The 22,636-nt window shown below is 46.1% G+C and overlaps 3 protein-coding genes across 6 annotated transcripts; 2 read left to right on the top strand and 1 right to left on the bottom strand.

The window, feature by feature from the left end:
* Positions 1–1,173: 1,173 nt before the first annotated feature.
* LOC117903731 (fl(2)d-associated complex component) lies at positions 1,174–5,506 on the bottom strand. The gene is made up of 3 exons (XM_034816084.1): positions 3,986–5,506; positions 2,086–3,926; positions 1,174–2,025 (listed from the first exon to the last, which is right to left on the bottom strand). Exons 1-3 carry the CDS (start codon positions 5,302–5,304, stop codon positions 1,394–1,396), a joined length of 3,792 nt encoding a protein of 1,263 aa, XP_034671975.1. The 5' UTR covers positions 5,305–5,506; the 3' UTR covers positions 1,174–1,393.
* Positions 5,507–8,547: 3,041 nt separating this feature from the next.
* LOC117903733 (succinate dehydrogenase [ubiquinone] iron-sulfur subunit) lies at positions 8,548–10,148 on the top strand. Its single transcript, XM_034816087.1, has one exon. The coding sequence runs from the start codon at positions 8,563–8,565 to the stop codon at positions 9,610–9,612; it is 1,050 nt and encodes a 349-aa protein (XP_034671978.1). The 5' UTR covers positions 8,548–8,562; the 3' UTR covers positions 9,613–10,148.
* A 1,464-nt stretch (positions 10,149–11,612) lies between these two features.
* LOC117903734 (dual specificity protein phosphatase 3) lies at positions 11,613–22,198 on the top strand. Of its 4 annotated transcripts, none has more exons than XM_034816088.1 (7): positions 11,613–11,763; positions 12,045–12,314; positions 19,171–19,230; positions 20,504–20,673; positions 20,731–20,859; positions 21,179–21,303; positions 21,474–22,198. In XM_034816088.1, exons 2-7 carry the CDS (start codon positions 12,297–12,299, stop codon positions 21,677–21,679), a joined length of 708 nt encoding a protein of 235 aa, XP_034671979.1. In that variant the 5' UTR covers positions 11,613–11,763; positions 12,045–12,296; the 3' UTR covers positions 21,680–22,198. The 4 variants fall into 4 exon arrangements, with proteins under 4 accessions (XP_034671979.1, XP_034671982.1, XP_034671980.1 ...); XM_034816089.1 differs by having other exon boundaries at positions 11,615–11,763; positions 21,206–21,303; XM_034816091.1 differs by lacking the exon at positions 19,171–19,230 and having other exon boundaries at positions 11,614–11,763.
* Positions 22,199–22,636: the final 438 nt, after the last annotated feature.

Raw genomic sequence — 22,636 nt, forward strand, 5'->3', positions numbered from 1 at the left:
AGGAAGAGGTAAGGAGCGAAGGAGAGAGAGAAAGAGTAAGGAGCACACACAGAGCATGAGAGTAAGGAAAAGAAGCTATGTCGTAGAGTAACAAAACCATATTTGTTCTTTGGCCTTTTAAACAAATTACTTGTAGTGTTAAAAAATTTAATAAAATTAAACAAAAACAACACACACGCAAAAAACTACTAACATCAATGCGAAAGGATATGATTGAAGGAGAGAGAGAGAACGTAAGCGTAAGAGCTAGAGAGACGTAAGAGAAAGATCAAAGAACAGAATATTAAAAAAAAAAAACACCATAGAAATTAACAATAACAATTCAAATATAAAATAATAAAGAAAACAAAAAAATCGCACCTCAAATTGTGATTTATTTGTACAGAAAACAAAACACCAAAAGGGGAGAACAGAACGGCATTAACCAGAGAGAGAGAGAGAGATAAAAGCAAAAAGCCAAAAAAATAGGATTGTGGGTTCCATTAGGTACATGAATTAAATTATGACATTGGGATAGACCAGAGAGACCTGAGAGTCTCATGATTCGATTTAGGCTCTCAAAATCAACGAATTGAATTTCCAACATTTGACTGAAATTGGTTCTTACATTTAAAGTTAATTGCGAACCATTCCTGCTTGAGCAGTGCCATCTCACTCTTTTTCGCGAGGCACAGGGCGGTGTGTGAGAGCGAGTAAGCGCGTGGAGGAGGGTGTCTGACAATTGCAGTTAAATCTTTCGATTCTGACTATAATAATAATTATCCGCTCTGATCCGGCTTGGGCACTCGTGGAGATACAAGTGTAAGTGTTCTCTTTGGTTCCGAGTTTGCTCGTTTCTTTTAAATTCTAACTTGTTGAGGTGTTTGATATCGAAGCAGGAGTCTAGATGCTGGTTGCTGGAGCTCTTATGGTCTTTGAGATCTAGTTGCTCCACAAGACAGACGGACAGACAGACGTGTCTGATGCCAATCAACAAAATAGATTTATACTTTATACTTTTTTCCTAACTCTTCGTTTACCGGGTATGCAAAATAGTAGAGGATCGTCCTTAGGTGTTCATATATTTATATGCACTTGGAAAATTATAGCCGAAAACAAAAGAAAATATCTAGAAGTAGGAATACATCAAGAGTAAATGTTTATTAACAACTAAGAGACAATAATATAATGGGGTTCGGTTTGGATCCTTTCATTTCGTTCCATCTCGTGATTTCGAACCATTTTGTATTGTAATTCTAGTTCAATCTTCGTTCTGCCTTGTCCACTTCCACTTGCGTTTCCGGGGCAGCTGCTGCTGCTGCTCGCGCTGGCCACCAGCATAGATTTTCACATCCAGTTGGTAGGTGGGTGCGGCCTGCGGCCTGGCGCGCTGACACTCCCTGCGCATCGGATCTCATTTGACGTCGAGGCTGCGCTGGAACATCTGCATGGCCAGATGCCGCAGTCCCTCCCCCACCACGGGCATGTTGCGCGGGAACTCGCATTCGCGCGCTGGCAGGCCACACAGCTGCCGTCGCAGGCGAAGATCTTGGCGGGCGCAAAGCGCACGGCTGCCCGGTCCGCAGACATTGCCCATCAGACGCTGACGCTCGGCGGCAAGGCCGCGTAGTCCCTGCTGTACGCAGGCCATGGGCGCCAGTTGATCGGTGGCCAGAATGTCGCGATAGTCGTGCAGCGGGGAGGCACGCTTGAGGGCTGGCTCCTCCTTTTTGTTGGGCAGATCCTCCAGATCTCCGGCCTGCTCCTCCGCCAGCTGCTGCTGCAGCAGGGCCTGCTCCTCGGCCACCCGCAGCTGTTCCTTCTCCTGGATGAGCTGCTGTCGGGCATCTTCCATGACGCGACGGGCATACTGCTCGCCGGCCATGCCAAACGATATGCCCATGTCCAGAATCAAACGATGCGGCTGCCAACGCTGCTTGGCCGACGTTCCCCTGTCCGCGCCCTGCTGCTGTGCCGATTGCTCCGTCTGCTGCCTGGTCTCCGCTATCAGGCCCTGCCAGTCCACGCCCAAAGCATCACCAATGCCTGAGGAATGCAAATAAAGTTAGAGATTTGTGGGAGGAATTAGGGAAATTCGCTTCTCACCTTTGTGGCGTGCATCCTCCTCCAGCTCCCCGTCGGATATCTCCTCAAAGTCGAGCACCTCATCGACCTCCTCCACCTTGATGTTGCCACTGATTGTACCCCCATTGAGTCCTACCGTTCCTCCCGCACCTGTTGTCGTCGCAGTTGAAGATGGACTCTCGCTCTTCACCTCCTCCGCCGTGCTGGGCGAGAGTGTGTCCGTGGAGAGCTCCTGTGTGCCGGCCAATGGGTCCCCATCCAGCTGCAGCTCGTCCTTGGGCCGCACACCATTGGCGCTCGCCGTTGGCTTGCTGCTCAGAGTGATCTCCGTTGTGTTGAGTATGTCATCGTCGCTGTCGCTGATTTCGCTCAGCTCCTCCGCCTCTGGCTCTCGTGCGGGTGGCTGCCGTGGCTCCTGCTTGATGGTGCTGCAGCCCACAAGCTCGCTGCCATTGGCCGAGCCGTTGGGCGACTCTGAGTCCTGGGTGCACAGGCTGGGGGTGCTCATCACCGAGTCCTCGGAGGCATCCTCCAGCTTGATGTGGGTCGTCGGTTTGCCGCCGCTCACTTGGCCCAGTATGCCCGGATTGGTAGTGGCATTGGCGGCACTCTGGGCCGCCGCCTTGGCCGCTGCCACCGCCGTTGTTGCGGCTGCCACAGCGCTGGCCTGTGCGGCAGCGGCATTGCCGGGCTGCGGCTTGCCACCCGCCGCCGACACCTGACACTGCAGCAGCGGTGCGGGGTGTGTGGGCGACACGAGCGGCACATGGATGTGCTTCTTGAGAAACGACGAAGAACCTAGCGGGGCGCCACGTTCACAGCCGGGTCCACCGCCGCCATAAGGCATCCGCTTGTGGGGAAATCCCCGAGAGCTACCGCCACCGCCACTGCCATGATAGCCACCTGGTGGCTGCACAGGCAGCGTCATCAATGGTGGGGGATGTGACCTGTAGCCGGGACCACCGCGGGACTCTCCATGATCCCCATGGCCATGGCCGCCGCGTCGGAAGCCTCTTCCAGAGCCGCGCTCGCCACGCGGATGCACATGATGGTGGGGCGACGGGGGATGCGGATGGTTGGGTGGCTGTGGTGCTTCATTGGAGCCACCACCACCGCCACCGCCACCTTTACGTCCAAACGGTTCATCGTTGTCGCGCCAATCCCCGCCAGAGTTGGATTGCTGCTGCTGCTGCTGTTGCTGCTGCCAGGCGCGTGGCTTTTCTCGTTGATCGTGCTCCAGCCAGGCGGGTTCGTTCTTGATGATGACCACACCGCCGCCACCGCCACCGCCGCCGCCGCTGCCTGCCCCAACGCTGCCATTGTCCGTTCTGTCATCACGGGGATCCCGTTCCCGTTCTCGCTCACGTTCGCGCTCTCTCTCACGATCTCGCTCGCGCTCATCCGCATCCCAGTCGGGCTCCGAGGCGGAATGATGCTGCTGGGCCGCCTGCTGTGGGCCAGCGCCTGGATGTGGCAGCGGTTTGCCGCGCTTCGGGCCAGCCCCAAAGCCGCTGGGGCGCCCGGGAGTGCCACTGCCGCCGCCGCCACCACCACCACCACCACCGCCTCCGCCGCCACCGCCACTGTTGCCATCATCATCCCAGTCGCGCTCCCACTCCGGCCGGTACTCGCCGCGTGGCCCCAGATTGCGCTCTCTGTCGAGATTTCGCTCCCGCTCGCGCTCACGCTCACGATCGCGAATCACACGCTCCCGCTCGTCCGGATAGAGGACCTCATCGGGCTCCACCAGCTCCCGATAGTCGCGACCCTGCAGCTCGCGCTCCCTCAGCTCCCGCGCCTCGATCCAGGCCTCGCGTTCACGCGACGAGAAACGCGCATCCATGAATGCCCGCTTGTAGGCCCTGCAGATGAAATGAGATTAAGGAATGTTCAAGCGGAGCCAGAGGGGGTCGGGCCTTACCTTTCGCGCTCCTCCTCGGAGTAGAGATCGCGTGGATCACGCAGTCGGGGCACGTAGTGCTCGGGCAGGGGACTCAGCTCGCGGCGACGATAGCGACGCATCTCATCGATCAGGCCATGGCCGTGGCCATGCCGCTCCTCCATGTACTCCTGCTCGCGCTCGTACGGATCCAGCTCCCGCTTGTCCCGGATGTGGCGACCACCGCCGCGCTCTCGCTCCACAGCATCCAGGGAACGTTCACGACTGGCATAAGGCGGCAGGTCCAGGTCGCGTCCACCGATGCCACCACCACCGCCCCGCTTGCCGTCATCCTCCTCCTGGCGGCGCAGTTTCTCGCGTGCGAGTCGCTCTCGCTCGCGCTGTCGCTCCTGGCAACGGGCCAGGGCCTCGGCGCGCTCCTTGTCGCGTGCCGCCTCTCTCTCCGCTCGCTCGCGCTCCCTGTCCCGATCCCGACGATCCCTTTCGCGCAGCGACAGATCGTGGCGCTCTCTCTCGCGCTCCCGCTCTCTGTCCCGCTCGCGTTCTCGCTCACGCTCCAGGGAGGCAGTGCGTCCGCGGGCGCGCGTCTGAATGATGATCTTCTCGCGCGACATCAGCTGGTGGTGCATGCGGGAGGAACCGGGTCCAGGATGACCGCCAGCGCCGCCGCCGGCGCCACCCGTGCCATTGGGCCCCAGGCCAGGGCTCTTCTGGCGCTTGCTGCCCACCACATCCTGGTGAATGCGGATCTTGGTTGTGGTCGTGGTGGATGAACTCGGTGGCGATCGACTGCTGCCCAAGCGATGATGATCTCGCTCCCGATCCCGCTGCACGGCTCGCAGCTTCTCGCGCTCCCGCTGCTCCTTGCTGGCGGCACGCAAACGCTTCCGTTCCGCCAGTTTCTTGAGCTTGGAGCGTGTGGCCGGCGACAGCGAGCGATGGACATGGCCGCTCAGGGCGGCGGCGGCACGCTTCTTGAGTCGCGCCTCCTTCAGCTTTCGCTTGATGTGATTCCGTTTGGCCACCAACTTCTTCTGGACATGATCGCGCTTGTCCCGCTTGCGACGCTGGTGCTGCTCGTCGCCCGACGAGCTGGCCGCCCGCCTGCTGCTCTTCTTCTTGCGATGATGACGCTCCGCGGAGCGCGGATGATGGCCATGCGGATGTCCATGGTGGACAGCCCCATGGCTGGCCGCATGACCCGTCTCGCTGTCGGTGCTGCTGAACGAGCTGCTGCCGCTCTCCGATTCGGTGCTGCTGCTCTCGCTGCTCGTGTGCGTGGCATTGTGGCGCGAGGACTTCTTATATCTCCTCAGTGTATCCTTCGTCTTCTTCTCCATATGATCGGATCCTTAAACGTGGGTTGGGTTCGAAAAGCTGGCCTGGTGCCTGGTGGGGGGACGGCCGCCGCAAACCTGAGTCTGCCACTTATGCTTCGCGGAGTTTTTTGAAATCACTTAACGACTTTTCCCGCTCTCAAATTTTTATTTATTTATGTTATACTACTTTGTTGCCACCATCATTTTTTTCCCCAGTGTGACCGCGCAATTATCTATTAAATATACCGTCAGACCCTCAAAAATATACAAAGAAATATACCATCAAATTTTAAAAACATACCGTAAATACCGTAGTCTTAAATCATATTCCTCGAGTTTGATGTTCTATTTGATATTACTTGCTTGTAAAGACATTACGCAATACAACAATAATTTAGTTCCATTGAAGTAACAATTTGGCTTATTATAAGTACTCCTTTTTATTGGATTGTATACCTTATGAACTTATATTTTACAAATTTGTAATTGAGTTGTTCATGTGATGGTCAGCTTAATTCGCTCCTGTGTCTAAACGATCGGGGAAATGCTCTCCACTCAGACGCTCTGCCATACTCCTGTACTCATAAAAATACGCGCCTTTATTTTAAATAATTTCTCTTCTTTCTTCTCCTTATACTCTAAAACATTACTCTCCTTTATAATCACACTAGTTTTTGTCGGCATCACTTGAAATTTCTTTTGGATTTAGCAAAAGAAATTCTTTTTCAGGTTCACAATTTGCTCAGCCATCTCTATGTCTTAGATTTTGTTTAATATATAATAATTGGGATGCATTTGTGTTCGTACAACTATTTCTAATGTCCAATCGACTTTGTCCTTGAAAACAACGAAAAAAAATCCTTAAATAAATGCAGAATAGCTTCAAACTATGTGGGAGCCTCACTAGAAAATCCAGATTTTCCATATTGCCGCTTGATCCCCTGCTTAAATTTGACTACCGCCACAAACGGCTTTCGCTCTGGTATGATTCTGGTATGCGAAATCAATAGAAGAGAAACATAAACAACTCATCGATAGTGCCATTAAAATAATAGCGAGGCAACAGAGGAGTCAGCAGAGCTACGATTGCATCAAAATGAAATTGATAATCTCACTTGCCCCTGCCCCTGCCCATGTCCCTGTCCCACCCAAACAGAATGACAATTGATTTGTACATCCGCTCGTGGGGAGCTCTGGACTCTCTGGGCTCTGGTTGGAGAGTAGCAATCAGTCGGACAGATACAGAAGATCCCAACATGAAAATTTAAAACCCATAAATCTTGGCGACTTTATATCGCACTGCTGCACACCCAGATTGCTGGCAATCAAATTAACTACTGGCTGCAAAACAGGAAGGACAGTTGTCGCCCCGCAATGTTGGATCGTTTATCGCCTGGATCATAGACTCCCTCCCTCCCTCTGTCCACCCATGGCTTGGCATGTCTGCATGGGATCCACATCTAATCCAAGCTAATTCCAGCACGCGTCTATGACGAAATGTTTCAGCATGAAATGCCTGCCTGCCTGCCTGCCTGTGCGTGGCCTGTTGTCACCTGTTCGGACGTCAGCGGCGGCTTAAGAGCACGCCTCAGAATTGTTGCCAGGCACGGCGGGGCGCAGGCAGCATCGCTGACACCTCGACAATGCGCTGCAGCCCAAACATAATTTGCAGCAACTAGCAGCAACTAGAGCGCGTGTGCGTCTGTCTGTCTGTCTTTGGTTGATGCATTTATTTTTAATAACACTAGACAACAAAGTACTCAAAGAAGTAGGGAATCCATTCTAATGATTTATGTATATATGGTATAAACATAAGTTTAGAATATTCCAAAATTTGTCTTGGCTGAACCATGCCATAAACTGCAGTGCCTCAATCATGTTGTGCAGTGTAAATACTCTCTATCTCTCTCTCTCTCTCTTTCGCTCTTTTATTGTTGAAAATGTCGTTTGTCGCCTGTGATATCTGGACGGCAGGTGCAAACAGGCGCATTGCTGGGATTGCCTTTTAATTGTCTCTCTTTGGCTCCTTCTTTGCAGCTATTTTCGTTGGGGATGCTGTTGCTCCACGCCAAATGAATGGGGAATGGAATGGAATGGAATCGCTAGGAATGGGCGGAAGCATCTGGCCATAGCTGGAAGTGGCAGCATAATGCGAAGCTGCTCGTCGCTATGGCTTTTGGTTAATCTCTTGAAGGCTTGCCGCTTGGGCTTTCATCTGATTTGTGGCTGTCACGTCACGTCCACGTCCACGACCATGTCATGTCGATGGAAATCGAAAGGAAAACAAACAAGAAAAAAGGCGATAAATGAGTGGAATACTTTAGCCTGATTTTTATTCATTTTTAAAGAGGAGAGATCCAAAGTCTCTGCCCAAGTGCAAGTTGTGTAAATGAGACAAGATATGCCCATGGCCCATTCCTTACATTTCCTCACAATTTTCCCCCTTACAGTTTTTGCTTTCCTTGCTGACAAGTCCTCTTTTTGGCTGAGCTGGAGCTGGGGGTAGCTTTTTTTATTTTTAAAGAAAACATCCAACACCATCAACATCCAATGGCCCGCACTGCTGCTCTTTGGGTTTCCCTTGCAACAGAATTTTGCGTTTGGCATATTTATAGACTTTTTGCCCTTCTGCTGCTGCTACTGGAGACCGTTTTCACAGTTGGTTTCCATTCAGTTTCCCTCACAAATGCAGCACCCAACACCCTTAGGCTCCATCCAGTTGATCGCTGATCTCCACTTGCCGTCTCCTTTGTGAGTGAGTGAGAGAAATGTTGAAGTTTTATGTGTTGTTTTTTGATGTCTTGGGTCTCTCTGGCGCAGACACGAACATTAACATTGCCCCACTCGCACTCGTATAGCATGTTCCCCACTTAATTGCAACAAGTGCAGAAATAGCAGACAAAGCATTGATTTGCTGTTGGTTATGTTGATTTCTTTTCTCAACAAGAATTTGCTTGGATGGGGAATAATGCCTGGAATTTGTCTTGCAAATGGGGATTACACACAGTTCAAGTGCGGCAATTGGAACAAGATTCTCTCTCTGTACAATATGAATTTGTGGAACGTTCTGGCCAAACTTTCCTCTGATTAAACTCAACAAAAAGTAAATCAAGTAATCCTTGAATGTCACAGATATCTGTCTTTATGCCTCCACCCATTTGAAATCTCAGTCTAATCCTAAACTTCAAAGTGGAACAAACAAACACACACAAGCGTAGGGTGAGCATTCAATTAAATCCAAATAGTTGCAAAATTGTGCTAGAGTTTCGGGATTTTCAGATGTTTTTGCTGCGCAGGCAGCTACAGCTGCAGAGCAGTCAGAAAGCGTTGAAGTTTATGGCAACCGTCGCTTGTCGTCAGCCATCGATTTGGTTGGCGGATGTGAGAGTACCTGAGGGCACCGTCACGTTGGCAGCAACAGCAGCGGCAGGGGGTGACAAGAAGGCACCACCAGCCAAGGGGCCGGATCCACCGAAGGAGCCACCAAAGGCGCCACCAGCCGCTGCAGAGAAGAAAAAGGATGCTGCACCACCACCAGCAGCACCACCGCCACCGCCCAAGCCCCTGGAGAAGCGTGTGAAGAACTTTGAGGTCTATCGCTGGCAGCCCGGAGAGCAGCCCCAGATGCAGACCTATCCCATCGATTTGTCGCAGTGCGGCGCCATGGTGCTGGACGCTTTGATCAAGATCAAGAACGAGGTCGACCAGACACTGACCTTTCGCCGCTCCTGCCGCGAGGGCATCTGTGGTTCGTGTGCCATGAACATCAATGGCACCAACACCCTAGCCTGTGTCACGCCCATTGACCAGAGCCTGGGGAGTCCGTGCCGCATCTATCCCTTGCCGCATCTGTATGTAGTGCGGGATCTGGTGCCGGATCTGAGCCAGTTCTACGATCAGTACCGCTCCATCCAGCCCTGGCTGCAGCGCAAGAATATACAGAACGAGATGGGCAAGGCGCAGTATCTGCAGTCCCTGGAGGATCGCAACAAGCTGGATGGCCTGTACGAGTGCATTCTGTGCGCCTGCTGTCAGACCTCGTGCCCCTCCTACTGGTGGAACAGTGACAAGTACCTGGGACCGGCCGTCCTCATGCAGGCCTACCGCTGGGTCATCGACTCCCGTGACGAGGCCACCGACCAGCGGCTGTGCTTCCTGCAGGACCCCTGGAAGCTGTACCGCTGCCACACCATCCTAAACTGCACCAATACCTGTCCGAAGAACCTCAATCCGGCCAGGGCCATTATCCAGTTGAAGCAACTGCTGTCGGGCGCCAAAAAGAAAAACAAGCCGGAGCTCCAGACCGATGGCCTGTTCTTGGGCAAGTAAGGGACGAACACTCTTCCATGAACGATTTACTTTACACCTCGTTCCATTACGCCTGACACTGTCCCACACTTCTAACCGAACGCAACACTGGTTATGAATGCCACTAAATGCTAACAGTGAACGGAACTGAAAAGGAACTGAACTGAACAAAGTTAAAAGTTAAAAACAAACACAATTTACAACACTGGTTAGGGTTTGTAACACTCAATTGCAACGATATTCAACGCTGTCTATGAAAGCCATGAGACGTTAGCTATAAAGAACTATTAACACTCTTAACTGAATCCCCAACAGACTTTAACATGCTTCAGACACTGCTTCAGACATGTTTCAGCACTGTTTATGAATGCCAAATCAACGGAAAGTAGAACATGGGATGTAATGTTATATCGTCATTTTTACTGAAATCAGAGAAGTCTTCAAGTTTGTGAGATCGATCCAGCACTGCTTATGAATGCCTAAAACACTTAAATGTCACGATATCCAACACTGTTTTTGGCTTACTAAAGCCCCACAGCTATGAATGCAGAAACCCTTCACTTTAAAACTAATATATCAAACAACCATAACAAAATTGTAACATAATAATTAACGATTACATTATATGTACATACATATGTACATATGTATATTGTATTGATACTTATGGATATGTATTAATTGGTTATAAATGGCCGTTCACTTTTTAAACTTAAGTAAAGGTAGCCATAGTTTGGATGACTCTCATGGATCGTGGGTGGTGCACAATGACAAAATGCAAGCCCCATTCGCAAGTGCGAATGACTTTGAACGCGAATCACTTGTGAGCCAAAAGAGATAAGCTCCCTAATCTCCCTGTGTATGTCTCTCTCTTTGGAGATCTATCTAGCATTCTATTTTCGCATCTCACAGTCATAAATTGTGTGGGTGAGAGAGCGTATACGTATATAAGTTTGTTTTTTTGCATTGGGAATCGAATTCATGGACTAAGAGAGTGCATGAATCACATGGTGATCAAGGTTCTTGATGGGGTAGGTCTGTTCTTTTTAAGACAAGATTCTCGTACATTTAGTTGCTGTTTGGCAACGATATCTTCCTGCCCACTGTTATCTCTCGATCTGGGAAAATAACAGGCTGCCCTGCTAGATTTGTTATGGAATTTTGTTAGTCATGCATGCAAGCATCCTGTGGTTCGTATTTGCAGGGAGCGCATGAAATTGTAATTGTTGAGTGTTAACACATTTGTAATGCTCTTTCCCCTTTTGTAGCGGCACGCAGAGCTTTGGAGAGGATTCTTTGTGTCCAACTGGTGGTATATTTGTTTTTAAATTAGTTTTCAAAGACTGTCGGTAGCATTATTCAACGTTGATTCTTATATCTATAGTTTTCATTCCACAGTTATATTACCTCAATTTGTTTTAGTGGAGAAGGGTATGTGTGGCTCGATAAGAGTCGTCTGCTGGGCTTCCTAGAACTTTTGCCTAGAAAAGCTTTTAGCTTTTAGTCGCTCTCTCCTTCTCTCTCCCTCTCTTTCAAAACAGTGTCTCTATTTTGGCTTAAACGATTAAATATGTAAATGAGTGAGTCGCAAATACAAATGTAAATATAAAAATATTTACACATGCGTAAGTGGGTGGCAGTGTGTGTGTGTGTGTGTGTGTGTGTGTGTGGCAACACCCACATGCCTGCCTCCTACACAGAAATCAGCGCTCACCACGTGCGCGCCTCCAATCGAGAGAGAGAGAGGGAATGAGCATCCGATTTGAGTGCCAAAAGGTAAGGCAATTTATTGGGTACTACGTAATTGCGCACCCCTCAGAGCGGATGCTGCAGGCAGACTCTGATAATACACTCTGCCTTACCTCCATGGGGGAATATACCTTTCCGGCCAAAGTCTGAGCGGGAGTGGGAGCGTGAGCGTGAGCTTTTGTCGCCTACGTCACAGCCAGGCCAAGAGAGCGCTTTCGGGCGCCTACAAAACAACCCCAAAGCGGCATCGCGAATCAGTCGCAAAAAAGTATCCGTCGCCAGAGAACGCCAGCAAACTAATAAAGAATAAAGGCAGAAGTAAAGCCCGAAAAATCAACAAAAAGTCCGAAATCAAATCGCAGTAAATATATTTATATATTAAATAAATTTACAAACAAAATTCATTTTTGCAACAAACAAAAAGTAAGATTTTGTGGCTGTGGTGGGTCCCTCCATATAAAGCATATTATTTTTTTGTTTGTGATTGTGAGAGAGTGATGTTGTTGTTGTTGTTGTTGGCGACCGAGAAGTGTACGAATGCTGAGCCTCTTCTTCTGCACCCCCTCTGTCCTGCTCCTCCCCCTTCTCCATCAGCATCTCCACATCCCTTTCGGCGACGTCATTTGACTGAAACTGCTGCTGCTGCTGTTGTTTGTTTGCTCTTTGATCCTATTATTAAAACGAATTAACTTTCCAACCAAAAGGCAACCAGCGCGAGACACCAAATCCCCTCCGCACACACGCGACAGCCGCCAGCCTGCCCCCTGAAACGAAACGAAGCGAGTGGTAAGGTGAGGAGTGGAGACCAACGGTGACAGGTACAAGGAACAGGAGAGGCGCAAGGCACGAGGCAAGAGGAGGGCTGGGCGCACACTAGAGGAGCGGTAGCAGGATAGCAGGACACATAAACCAACCACACACCCACACACACCCACCCACCCACACACTCAACAAAGATGTCATGGAGATATGCGGTAAGTGGAAAGCGTGGAAAGGGAGAAGCGAAAAGTGGAAAGGGGGCCTTAGCGCATAACGGGATCCTTCCCACACTAAGGAGTAACCAAGCAAACAAACAAAAAAACACAGGAGAATGGCAGTGGGTGTGGATGAGACAGAGAGAGCAATCGTAACGGGATCGTGGAATGGGAATGGAAATGGAAACACCAACAATTGAATGTGGGGGGGTGCTAGGACCTAGAAACCCAGAAATTCCAAAGCCAGGAGTTCTCCAAGAGGAGTAACAAATCAGTGGGAGAGCGAGCAGGTGCAGCAACATAACTGTAGGACAGTGGGAGAGCAGCAACACTGGAGAGTGGGTGAGCGGGAACACTGGAACATGGGAGAGCAGGAACACAGAGAAGTGGGAGAGCAGGAAGAGTAACCATGGTAAGAGTGGGAGAGCTGGAAGAATAACTAAAACGAGAATTCGTAACGGTAAAAGTAGCAAGGAAGAGGAGCACAAAAACGATTTAAGATCAAAGAAAACTTCAAATAAGGTGAACCCTTTGACTAAAATCCAATTGAATAATGTTATCCTTCGTATATATCACCACAAAGACAGGCAAATGACGATTCGGTAACATTTATTCATAACAATGTAATGGCTGGGATTTATTCATGCATTCGTTTTAACCATTGCATGCGATTCTAGGCCTTTAAATGCCAGAAGTAAACAAACAATGAGCACAAATCTCACATCGACCTCTCCAAGTTGTTCTCTTCTCTTGAGACCTTTCGTCCCACAATTTTGTGTTGTGAAATTTCCTACGGATTGTACCGATTGTATGGTAGCCATCTGCTAACGTCTCGCAATCCGATTTCAACCTACTCAAAATTACCTTCCAAAAGTGTCCCTTAATCAAGGGCAACGCATGGTCATAGAGCCTCACCTTGCATTAATAGCCCCTGTGGAGCAGATGAGAGTCAAAACGAAGGCTGCAATGTCTACAGCGAGTGGGTGTGGTGAAGTTCTCAACAAGGACTACCTTGACTACCTTTGGCTAACTGTCAAAGGATGAGTGAGTGGAGAGAATGAAGGGATGGGCAGACTCTTCGACGACTCGGGCTCCATTTTCCGGGCATCTGTCAAAAACAGCTGTTGACAAGGACGATGTTGTTGATGCTTTTGACGATGATGATGGGGGAATGGACCATCCGAATGACCTTGACTTGCCTTCTTTTTTTTCACTCTCTCTCTCTGTCTCTCCCTCTCTCTTTGTTTCTCTCTCTCTCTCACATTGTTTTTGGCTTTGTCTTTGCTTGTGTGTGGTTTGCTCTGCTGACCCAATTTGCTGCCAACCACACACACTTCACCCATAAACCACCGAAAAAAGAACCATGAGGGAAATAGAATCTGTGAGGGAAAGTGAGAAAGAGAGAGAGGCCTTGGCATGCCAATGCCCATGCCCCCATGCTCATGCCCATACCACCCCCCGCCCCATACCATTGAAGGCCTCCAAATGCAAATGCAAAGTTCGAGTGCCTTTTAAAGGCGTGGCAGGCAGAAGCCCGGCCTCCAAAACCACCAGCCCATCAACCCAATAGCCCACCAACATGTGGGTCGTTAAATATGTAACTAAATATCTTTGTGTCTTCTGGCATTTATCAGGATGCTATCTTCTTGGCATTAACATTTGCACTTGGGCGGTGGCCCAAATTCCTGGAGGAGCTTATCCAAGTTTCAGCTGGCAGATTGCAGGGCATGGCCTCGAAGGTGTACAACAGCCCCTCTATGTAGGACAATCGCTGTTAAAAAAAGAGCGTACAAAATTGCAAAAAACGATACTAAAATAATAAAATTGTGGGTCTTGCAAAAGGTGCAAAGAACTTGGCAGTTAAGGGAGGAAACTGTTGGGAAGAAGGGTTAAATCAGGCTATACAAAAAGCACATAAAGAGCGAGGAATGTCATAAGCATCTAAATACATACATGTGTATATGTAGATGCTGATGTACACAGTTATGTAGATACAGATCATTTAGTTTTACTTAGTTTTGCCCAAAAATCTTTACATAAATTGATTTTTTCGAACACTTTATGGGTCTCAAGCACTATCCCTGCACCCCCTCGGTATTCATATAAAATATGTATAGCACGGATGCCAAAGTAAATATTTGAATGGGCCACCAAATGGGGGTGGGCCTAGGTTCCACCCCTAAACGAAACGAATTAGTGACGCTGCACGGTATTCGATTGACCTCAAAGAGCGGATCAATGGTAATCGGATTTTGTGGACTGCCGCTGGCCTCTCACTCTGATTACTCACACGCTGCGTGGGCCAATTAACTTAATTATAAAACGAGTATTTCAATGGGTACACGGGAAGGGAACCAACCTGCTTCCAGGTGGCATCCTCCTATTACAAAAATATCTCAAGGTCAAATGCAAAAATAAAAATAATAACAGAGAATTCATTAAATCGCTGGCCACCACCAAACCCCCCTTCAGAGTCACTGAAGCGTATTAAGTTGATGTCTCTCCCCTTAAATCACCTCGCCTCAAATTAATTGCTGGTCGAAGAGGGAGGGGAGCTTCCGTGTAATGGCGATTGCAGGGTATATAATATATTTTATGTACATATGTACATACAACGGAACGAACCAAAAAGCTTAGCTAAAATGTCAATGTCATCAACTGCGTTTTATTTTATTTTTTATTTTTTGCTGCTGCTGTTTCTGTTTTGGCTCAGTGTCAAGCCCATGGAGAGCGCTAATTGAACAATCGATAGAGCATTGTACACTTTTTAGTTTTAGTTTTAGTTGCCTATTTGCAGATGTGCACACAGATATAGTATCTGTATCGAAAGCTGTGGGCGTGTCGCTGTCGCAGCTGTTGCGCCCGATTGAGCAAAAAGCGAAAGGCATTGCGCTCTGTGGCTTGAAGACAAAAGCAGCCGATGGCTGGCTGGCGGGCACTTGAAAGCGTTTCCCCATTTGGTGCGAGCGGAAAAACTCGACCCAAAACTGTATTAACAGAGTGGGAATGTACGATTGAGTGTATTCTGTTTCAAGGTCAAAGCTAGTAAGATCTTTTCTTAGAGCATTGAAAAGCGTTAAACGATCGGGGAACAAGTTGCTTATACGGGAAACTAAGAAACAATTCAATTAAGATATAAAAGAGGAGATTAAAGTTAGTTAAAAATAAATAGAAATATGAATGGAATTATAAAAAATATTAAGAAGCATCCCAGCACTTGCACTTATGTACATAGGTACATTTTAATGTGTTTAGAACTCCACATCTTTAAAGCATTTCAACATAGTGTGGGAGAGCAGCCACCGCATTAGCTCCACCACAAGTTCTCCCTTTCTGATTGGTGTTTGTTTTTAATGAACCATTTTTAATGGATGTCGCCTCACACTACCAGTTGCGGCAGATAAAGCATTCATCGTTTCCCTACCAGTGGTGGTGGATGTGGATGCGCCCTATTCATAACCTTCAGTCCCATCGCCTGATTTGCATTTCATTTGCATAAATTGTCGTTCGTTCGATGACGATGAGGGTTCTGATGAGCATTTATCCGAGTACGAAGTAACATTATTCATTGCATTTTGCACACCTTAAAAGGCCAATTAAGAAGCACAGGAATTGCGCATTAATTTGAAAACTTAGTTTTTGCAATTATTTGTTCTCAGTTTCTGCTTCTGTTTCTGTTTTTGCAAATGAACTTAAATCCGAGGAAATCAGACATTTATTCATTCCTTTTGCCGTTGCCAAAGTTCGTTCTCACATTGGGAAATCACATCAGGAATGTCTCTCGTTCTCTTTCTCTCTCTCCCTCTCTCTCTGTTGCTGCTTTGCTTTTTTTTTAATAAATGTCTCGGAATTGTATTTACTTTTCTTGGAGGTAAAGGGTTGTGTTCGTTGACTGTTTAATCAATAAAAATCTGCAGGTGCCTCTGACTCTGCCTCTGACTTGCATGTCAATGCAATTTGAATTTTTCGAGTGCCCCCCCCCCCCCAAAAAAAAAAAAAAATAATTCTGCATATATCCATATAAATACTTTGCACAGAGAGCTATGTATGAGATTCTGTCAGATATAAGCATGAAGACGTAGATTTATCAATGCCAAAAATGAACTCGTAAATTTGTTAATTTTCATTTGGCTCAAATGTACATTAATTGTTGCTCTAGCTGCTGTTGCTATTGGTTTGATTTTCCAACATTTGGACGCTGAGAATTTTCACACTTGAGAAATGATTTTTTTGGGTAATCTTTTTTTTCGTTTTTCGATTTTTCTATTTTTCTATTTTTGGTGGAATTTTTGTTGTTTTGGCTGCCCAAGGCCAAAGGCAAGTAAATTGCGATATAAATTTCATAGATGCTCCATTTCATAAATGTACATGAGAATGGTTTTAGTAGAAGATTAAAAATGTTAATTCGAATTTGGTGGCAGGTATTTCCAGATATTTTGAAGTCAAAGACAAACTTTACACTGATTTAGAAATTACTCAAAGAATGGTATGAAGTGTTTCCATGAGTAAAAACATTTGTAGTCGATAATAAAGTAGTGGAAAATATTTTAGGAATTGTAAAATCAACCCCTAAGCGAAAAGACATGCGACACAAGGGAATCGGAGATGTTTAGGCACAAGAAAAACCACAAAAATATGAAAATGTTTGCTTTCGAAAGAATTTAGTGTGTGAATTCTCTCTCTGCTAGTGCAATTGGTGCATAAGTTTTTGCCATTGATGAACATTTCCCTGAGTTTCCCAGAGATGTATGCTTTCACTTGACGCAACTGGTTCACGTTATGGGTAAAGCCACACCAGAGAACCAGTGTGACTAGAAGGCAGCTTGTACACCGGGGAGAATATCCATAATGCAGTCATCTTGATGATGTCATAATCTGATTTTGATTATTGCTGATGTCCTACTGGGCACACACTCACACACAAACCACTCCAATCAGCCGCTCAATCCACAATCGCATGACCCACATCCTCTCCACATGTTGCAGCACAGGGCAGCGCAGCGGAGGTTACGTGTTGCAGGTTGCACCAACCAGCCATTCGTTCGCCGAGTGTCCCAACAGTTGTGGCTGAGCCCAAAGCTTGACCTCTGGGCTGTGGGCTGACACAGTTGCATTCGCTTATGCTGCTTCCCGGTGCCAGGAAGTGGCAGAAAGGGCCACGAAAACTATACGATAGAGAGGATAGGATAGAAATGTATCAAATAACAACCACATGTAAATCGGCTTAAACTCTTGGGATTGGATGGGCGCCAAACCCAATAACTCAAAGCTCTGATCAAAGTTTATTAATGCACTTTCTTTACTGATCTTTTTTATAAGAAATATTCATGGATTACATCATAAGTTTCTGCGTGAACTGCGTCTGTTCCTTTGTATTATTTCTCTATGTTGGATTTGACTACATTTTCTTATGACTTTTTATTAATGGTGGATGGAAAAACTACAGAAATATGACTGCTGCATCTCTCAGAAAAGACTGAGTTCAGTCAGTACACAGTTATGCTTTTTTTTTTTGATGGGCGTAACGTAGAAAACAAAACGTTAAATGTTAAATTTGCCAAAAGAGAGTGACGCGCTTAAACACGCCTCACAACGTTCCTCTTCGTTTGTTTAGCATTTGCTCAGGCATACCTTTCAGGTGAGAGTCGGAGCTCAATGTTTCCTTCTTTTCTATAATAAGATATACGAAAACAGATGCCAATGTACATTTTTCGCCAACACACGAGTCATTCACTCAGTTGGTCAGTCAGTCACGCAGTCATTCCCTCGAGTCACCCATTGGGAACGGTCCTACAGATATCGTTCCATATATTCGGTGTTTCTATTATATATACAAATATCTTACATATGCATATGCTGGCGTTTACGTTGCTCTCAAATATTCAATCATGCTTTCTACTTAACTTTATTTTCCCCCATTTTCTGTCGATTTTTTGTTCTCTCAGATTTGAGCTGTTGGGGATCCAAGTATCTGTCGTGTCCAGCTAATTGTCTTGTCATGCGGGTCATGTGTACCCTTGGGGAGGAGAGTGTTGGGAGGGGGATGAGTCATACAAGAAAAGGAAAAAACAACAAATATTTTGTTTCCAATACATTTTCTTGAATAATTTTCTTGTTTGTGTTTGTGTTTGTGTGTGTGTGTGTGCGTGTGCTCTTATGTTTTCTGAGTAATTTATTCTATACGGTATTTTTAGATTCAGAGAAAGACGCTGAGAGGAGAGTGATGTGTGCTGTGCGGTTTTTTTGTTTGCTTTGGGAGAGTAATCTATCTGCCAGGGGTATAAAATCGTACTCGTGTTCTTACTGGTACTGGTACGATATAGGTATATTTCTATATACATATGTATGTATGTATATTCGTATAAAAAAAACGCAAAGCAAGCGGGACAAGGTCAAGGCATTGTCGCCTAGTAGCCAAGACACAGAGAACTTGGGGGCGATGTCTCACCTGCCTGCCGCGACAGAAAAGCTTTCACCATTTATTCTATCTATTTCCGTTTCTACCTGAATAATTGTCTATAGCTTGGCGGGGATCTATACATAGATATAGCAGATATTTTCGATATTAGATTACTTGCGTATAAAACAATTTCCTTGGTCTTGAAAGTCGTTTATCGTTTTGGTTTATGTACTGAGCTTCAGCTAAATTTTACCTATTTTTACCACTGCTAGTTCGGAGCTTAAATCGTGGTAGAAAATTGTTTGACACTCGCTTCAATTACTTCTCTTTTTTGTTGAAAAATTCTCAAAGTTAAAATAAATTTATTGCCAATTGAAAATTTGTTGTTATAAGTTGTTTCTTATTTTTATAATATTTAATATTTGTTTGCGTTTGAATATCGATTTTTGTTTTCAGCTTTCAACGGACAGATACAGCAGCAGTATCGGCGATAGATATAGTCCGCACTATTATCAGGTTTGTTTTCTACACGCACCCAAAAACTTAGAGCATGAAGGATCGACATAGGATTATGTAGCGTGTTTTGTCGTTGTCTGTGCTGCTTGTTTGCTCCAACAAAAACTAAGCTAAACTGAGCTTAAAGTTCGTGGATTTTCAATGCTAACCAAAGTGCTGCACTAACTTAATTGTGTTGTCTATATGTGCTCCTTGATCAGTGTTGAAACTGAAGGCTAAAAATAATATCCAACACACGCATTTTGCTTTCTTTCTTCTTTTTTTTTTCAACGGTTGACAACAGATTTAGAACAATTAACCCACACACACCGTGCACACCCCATTTAGATCTATTTTATATATGTATGTACATCGAAAGAGATGTATGTTTAGAGTATGCATATAGCAAACGAGAGATAGATCCGTCACAATAGATCAGACGGGCAAAATGTTGAAGCAATTTTGCAGACGACAGATGCTTTGAATTCTAATTTGATTTTCGCTTCTTGCTTCTTGTTTCTCGTTTCGGGAGGTTCTTGTCAGGGTCGCATGCCGGCAGAAAAAGCAAAAGTTTTCACGAAACGTGGGCCCCAAACATGTGATGTGATTGTAGTATTATGACAACTGCTAGACAGCCGATAGCCGGGAACGACAACAAAATAACAAAAGAGAGAGAGAGAGAGAGAGAGAGAGAGAGAAAATTAAATGAAATCTGAAAATGATTGAAAGAAAAATACTCGTACTCGTATTCGTATTTGAGGGTATTGCAATGTGTAAAAGTTTTCACTTTCACGGCCTGAATGACCCTGAAAAAATGCCAAACAACACAGTAAATACGAAAAACCCCTGACCTCTGCTCCCCACCGTCTGATTTGTCAACACAAAAATTGCGACCTTCGCCTTTGCCATAAATCTGCTGCCCAAGCATTTTTACTTTAATTTTCTTTTCTTTCTTTTTTTAAATTGTTTTTTTTTGGCAATTGTCACAGGGATTGTGATGTCATGGGCGGGCGGGTATTGCTGGGCGGGGCAGAAAATATTATAATCCTGCCAAAAGGCTAAAGATTTATGAAGAAATAATGACTGGGCAGCACACGAATGACGCTGGTTCGCTGCACTAATGTACCCCTAAGCGAAAGGCCTAAATAATAAGCGCTGTGCCTTCTATTTGTACTAAAACGAAGCTTTAAGGGAGCGTAAACGTTGTTAAAATCTTGAAGCATGATAAACCGAAATCGTTTCCCGATACACATTTAATATTTTGTGGCACGTGTCTTGTGGTTTATCTTTGCAGTCGCCCAGCCGCTTGGAGAGCTCCGAACAGACCACAGGACGACAGCTGCAGCGTGTCCTGCACTACTCGATGGCACCCACACGGGCATTGCCCGGCCTGAGGCGGGCCGAATGCGCCATCCATGATGTGGACTGCGACGAGGTATATCCGGGCATCTACATTGGCGATGCGTAAGTTCAGTCCTTCTGATGTTTCACACAATCACTGAGGAACTTATTTTATGATAGTGCGGCGGCCAAGAACAAGACGTACCTGCGAATGATGGGCATCACGCATGTCCTGAATGCCGCCGAGGGGTGTCGCTATGGCCAGGTGGACACCGGACACAGCTACTACCGGGACATGCCCAGCATTAGGTGAGTCGCGGAGCGTCTTCCATCCTATCAACGAAATGACAACAACATGAACAATGGAACAATTCAGTTTTCCAATTCGAAATTTGTTCATATTTTGTTTTATTTTGGGATCGTTTTTGATTTGAATTTCACTTTCTTCACACATTTCAACATTGATTCTTTTCTTTCTACTCCGCCTGCTCGAATATCAATCCCGTCCGTCCATGCATCCATCTCCATTTGCCATTCATTTTGATTTTGGCCTCATCTGTGTTGTTGCTGTTTTGTGGTGTATTTGGGGTGGGGGTGTGGTGTGTGTGTGTTGTGTTGTGTACCACAGACGGAACCATAAGGACTGTGTTTTTAGGTACATGGGCTTCCCGATGATCGACGCCCCCACGACAGACATCTCGCGGTACTTCTATGTGGCTTCCAAATTCATTGACAGCGCCATCAGCAGCGGCGGTGAGTACCGGCAATCGATATTGGGGAGCGTTTGGGGTAATGTAATGTACAGCAGTGCACCTCGGTTGGATCGAAACACTGCAGCGACTGTGCATTTATTATCTCACTCTCCTTCCGGTCCACATTTTATTGGATAATTGTAACTAATGCGTGTTTAAATATTCTTATAGGCAAAATCCTGGTACACTGCCTGGTGGGGATGTCCCGTTCGGCCACCTGTGTGCTGGCCTATCTGATGATTTGCCGCAAAATGTCGGCGGTGGATGCGATACGCACGGTGCGAATGCGTCGCGATATTCGGCCCAATGATGGATTCCTGCAGCAATTGGCCGACCTGGACATGGAGCTGAAGCGCAAGAACCTTTATCCCTATTAGGGATGGGGCTTCAACAATACGAGTATTGTGTGTGAGAAAAGGAAAAGCAATTGCAACCAAAGAGAACGAACAACAAAATACTGAATGCTGAACGCTGGAGGGGGGAATGGGGGATATAGTATTGATAGTGAACACGTTGTGGAGCTGGAACTCTTCCAAATCCAGCAAACTAACCAAACAAAAAAATATAAAAATAATAACCCTAAAAGAAGAAGAAATATAATATTGCAAAATGTTGAAAGAATTGTTGTTATAAACAGAAAACAAATATTATAAAGGCCCAAAAAGCAAATGACTTATAAATGGTAACTTGGTCTTCTGGATGCATGAGCCCGAAAATATGTGGCTAGATGCATATATAAAAAGAAACACCTGTAATCATGGCATATATACACACATACATACATACATACATACATATATATGATATATGGGAAGCAAGTTATCTATTCATTCACAGACAGACACCTAGAGACCTAGATTGTTAGACAGACACGATCGAAAAAAGAAACATTAACAAGAAACAATACTCGTAAATTGGCGATAAAATGAATAAAATCGATATACATATACATATATATACACCTCTATATGCGATATATGCATTGAACCTATATATACCTTTTGCCTATACCCTAGACATACAGATTTATATACATGTATTCCTTACACCCATATACCTATATATTTATATATAAAAATGTATCTTTTTTGTATGGTTCATCTTTGTTAGAGCTTTTATTTGATCCCCATGTTATGACCCCATTGTACCCACAAAAAAAACAACCCCTCCACCCACAAACACACCACCCCCTCACATATATCTATAACACATAGATTTACTATGTTTAAGAAGAGCTGAAAAACTATATAGAACAAAGGAACCTACAAAATGTATAGAATCGAAACCCGATACTGACATACATATAACTCGTGTAATGGATATACAAACGCATG

This window comes from Drosophila subobscura, chromosome A (genome assembly GCF_008121235.1).
Source record: "Drosophila subobscura isolate 14011-0131.10 chromosome A, UCBerk_Dsub_1.0, whole genome shotgun sequence".
NCBI classification, from domain to species: domain Eukaryota; kingdom Metazoa; phylum Arthropoda; class Insecta; order Diptera; family Drosophilidae; genus Drosophila; species Drosophila subobscura.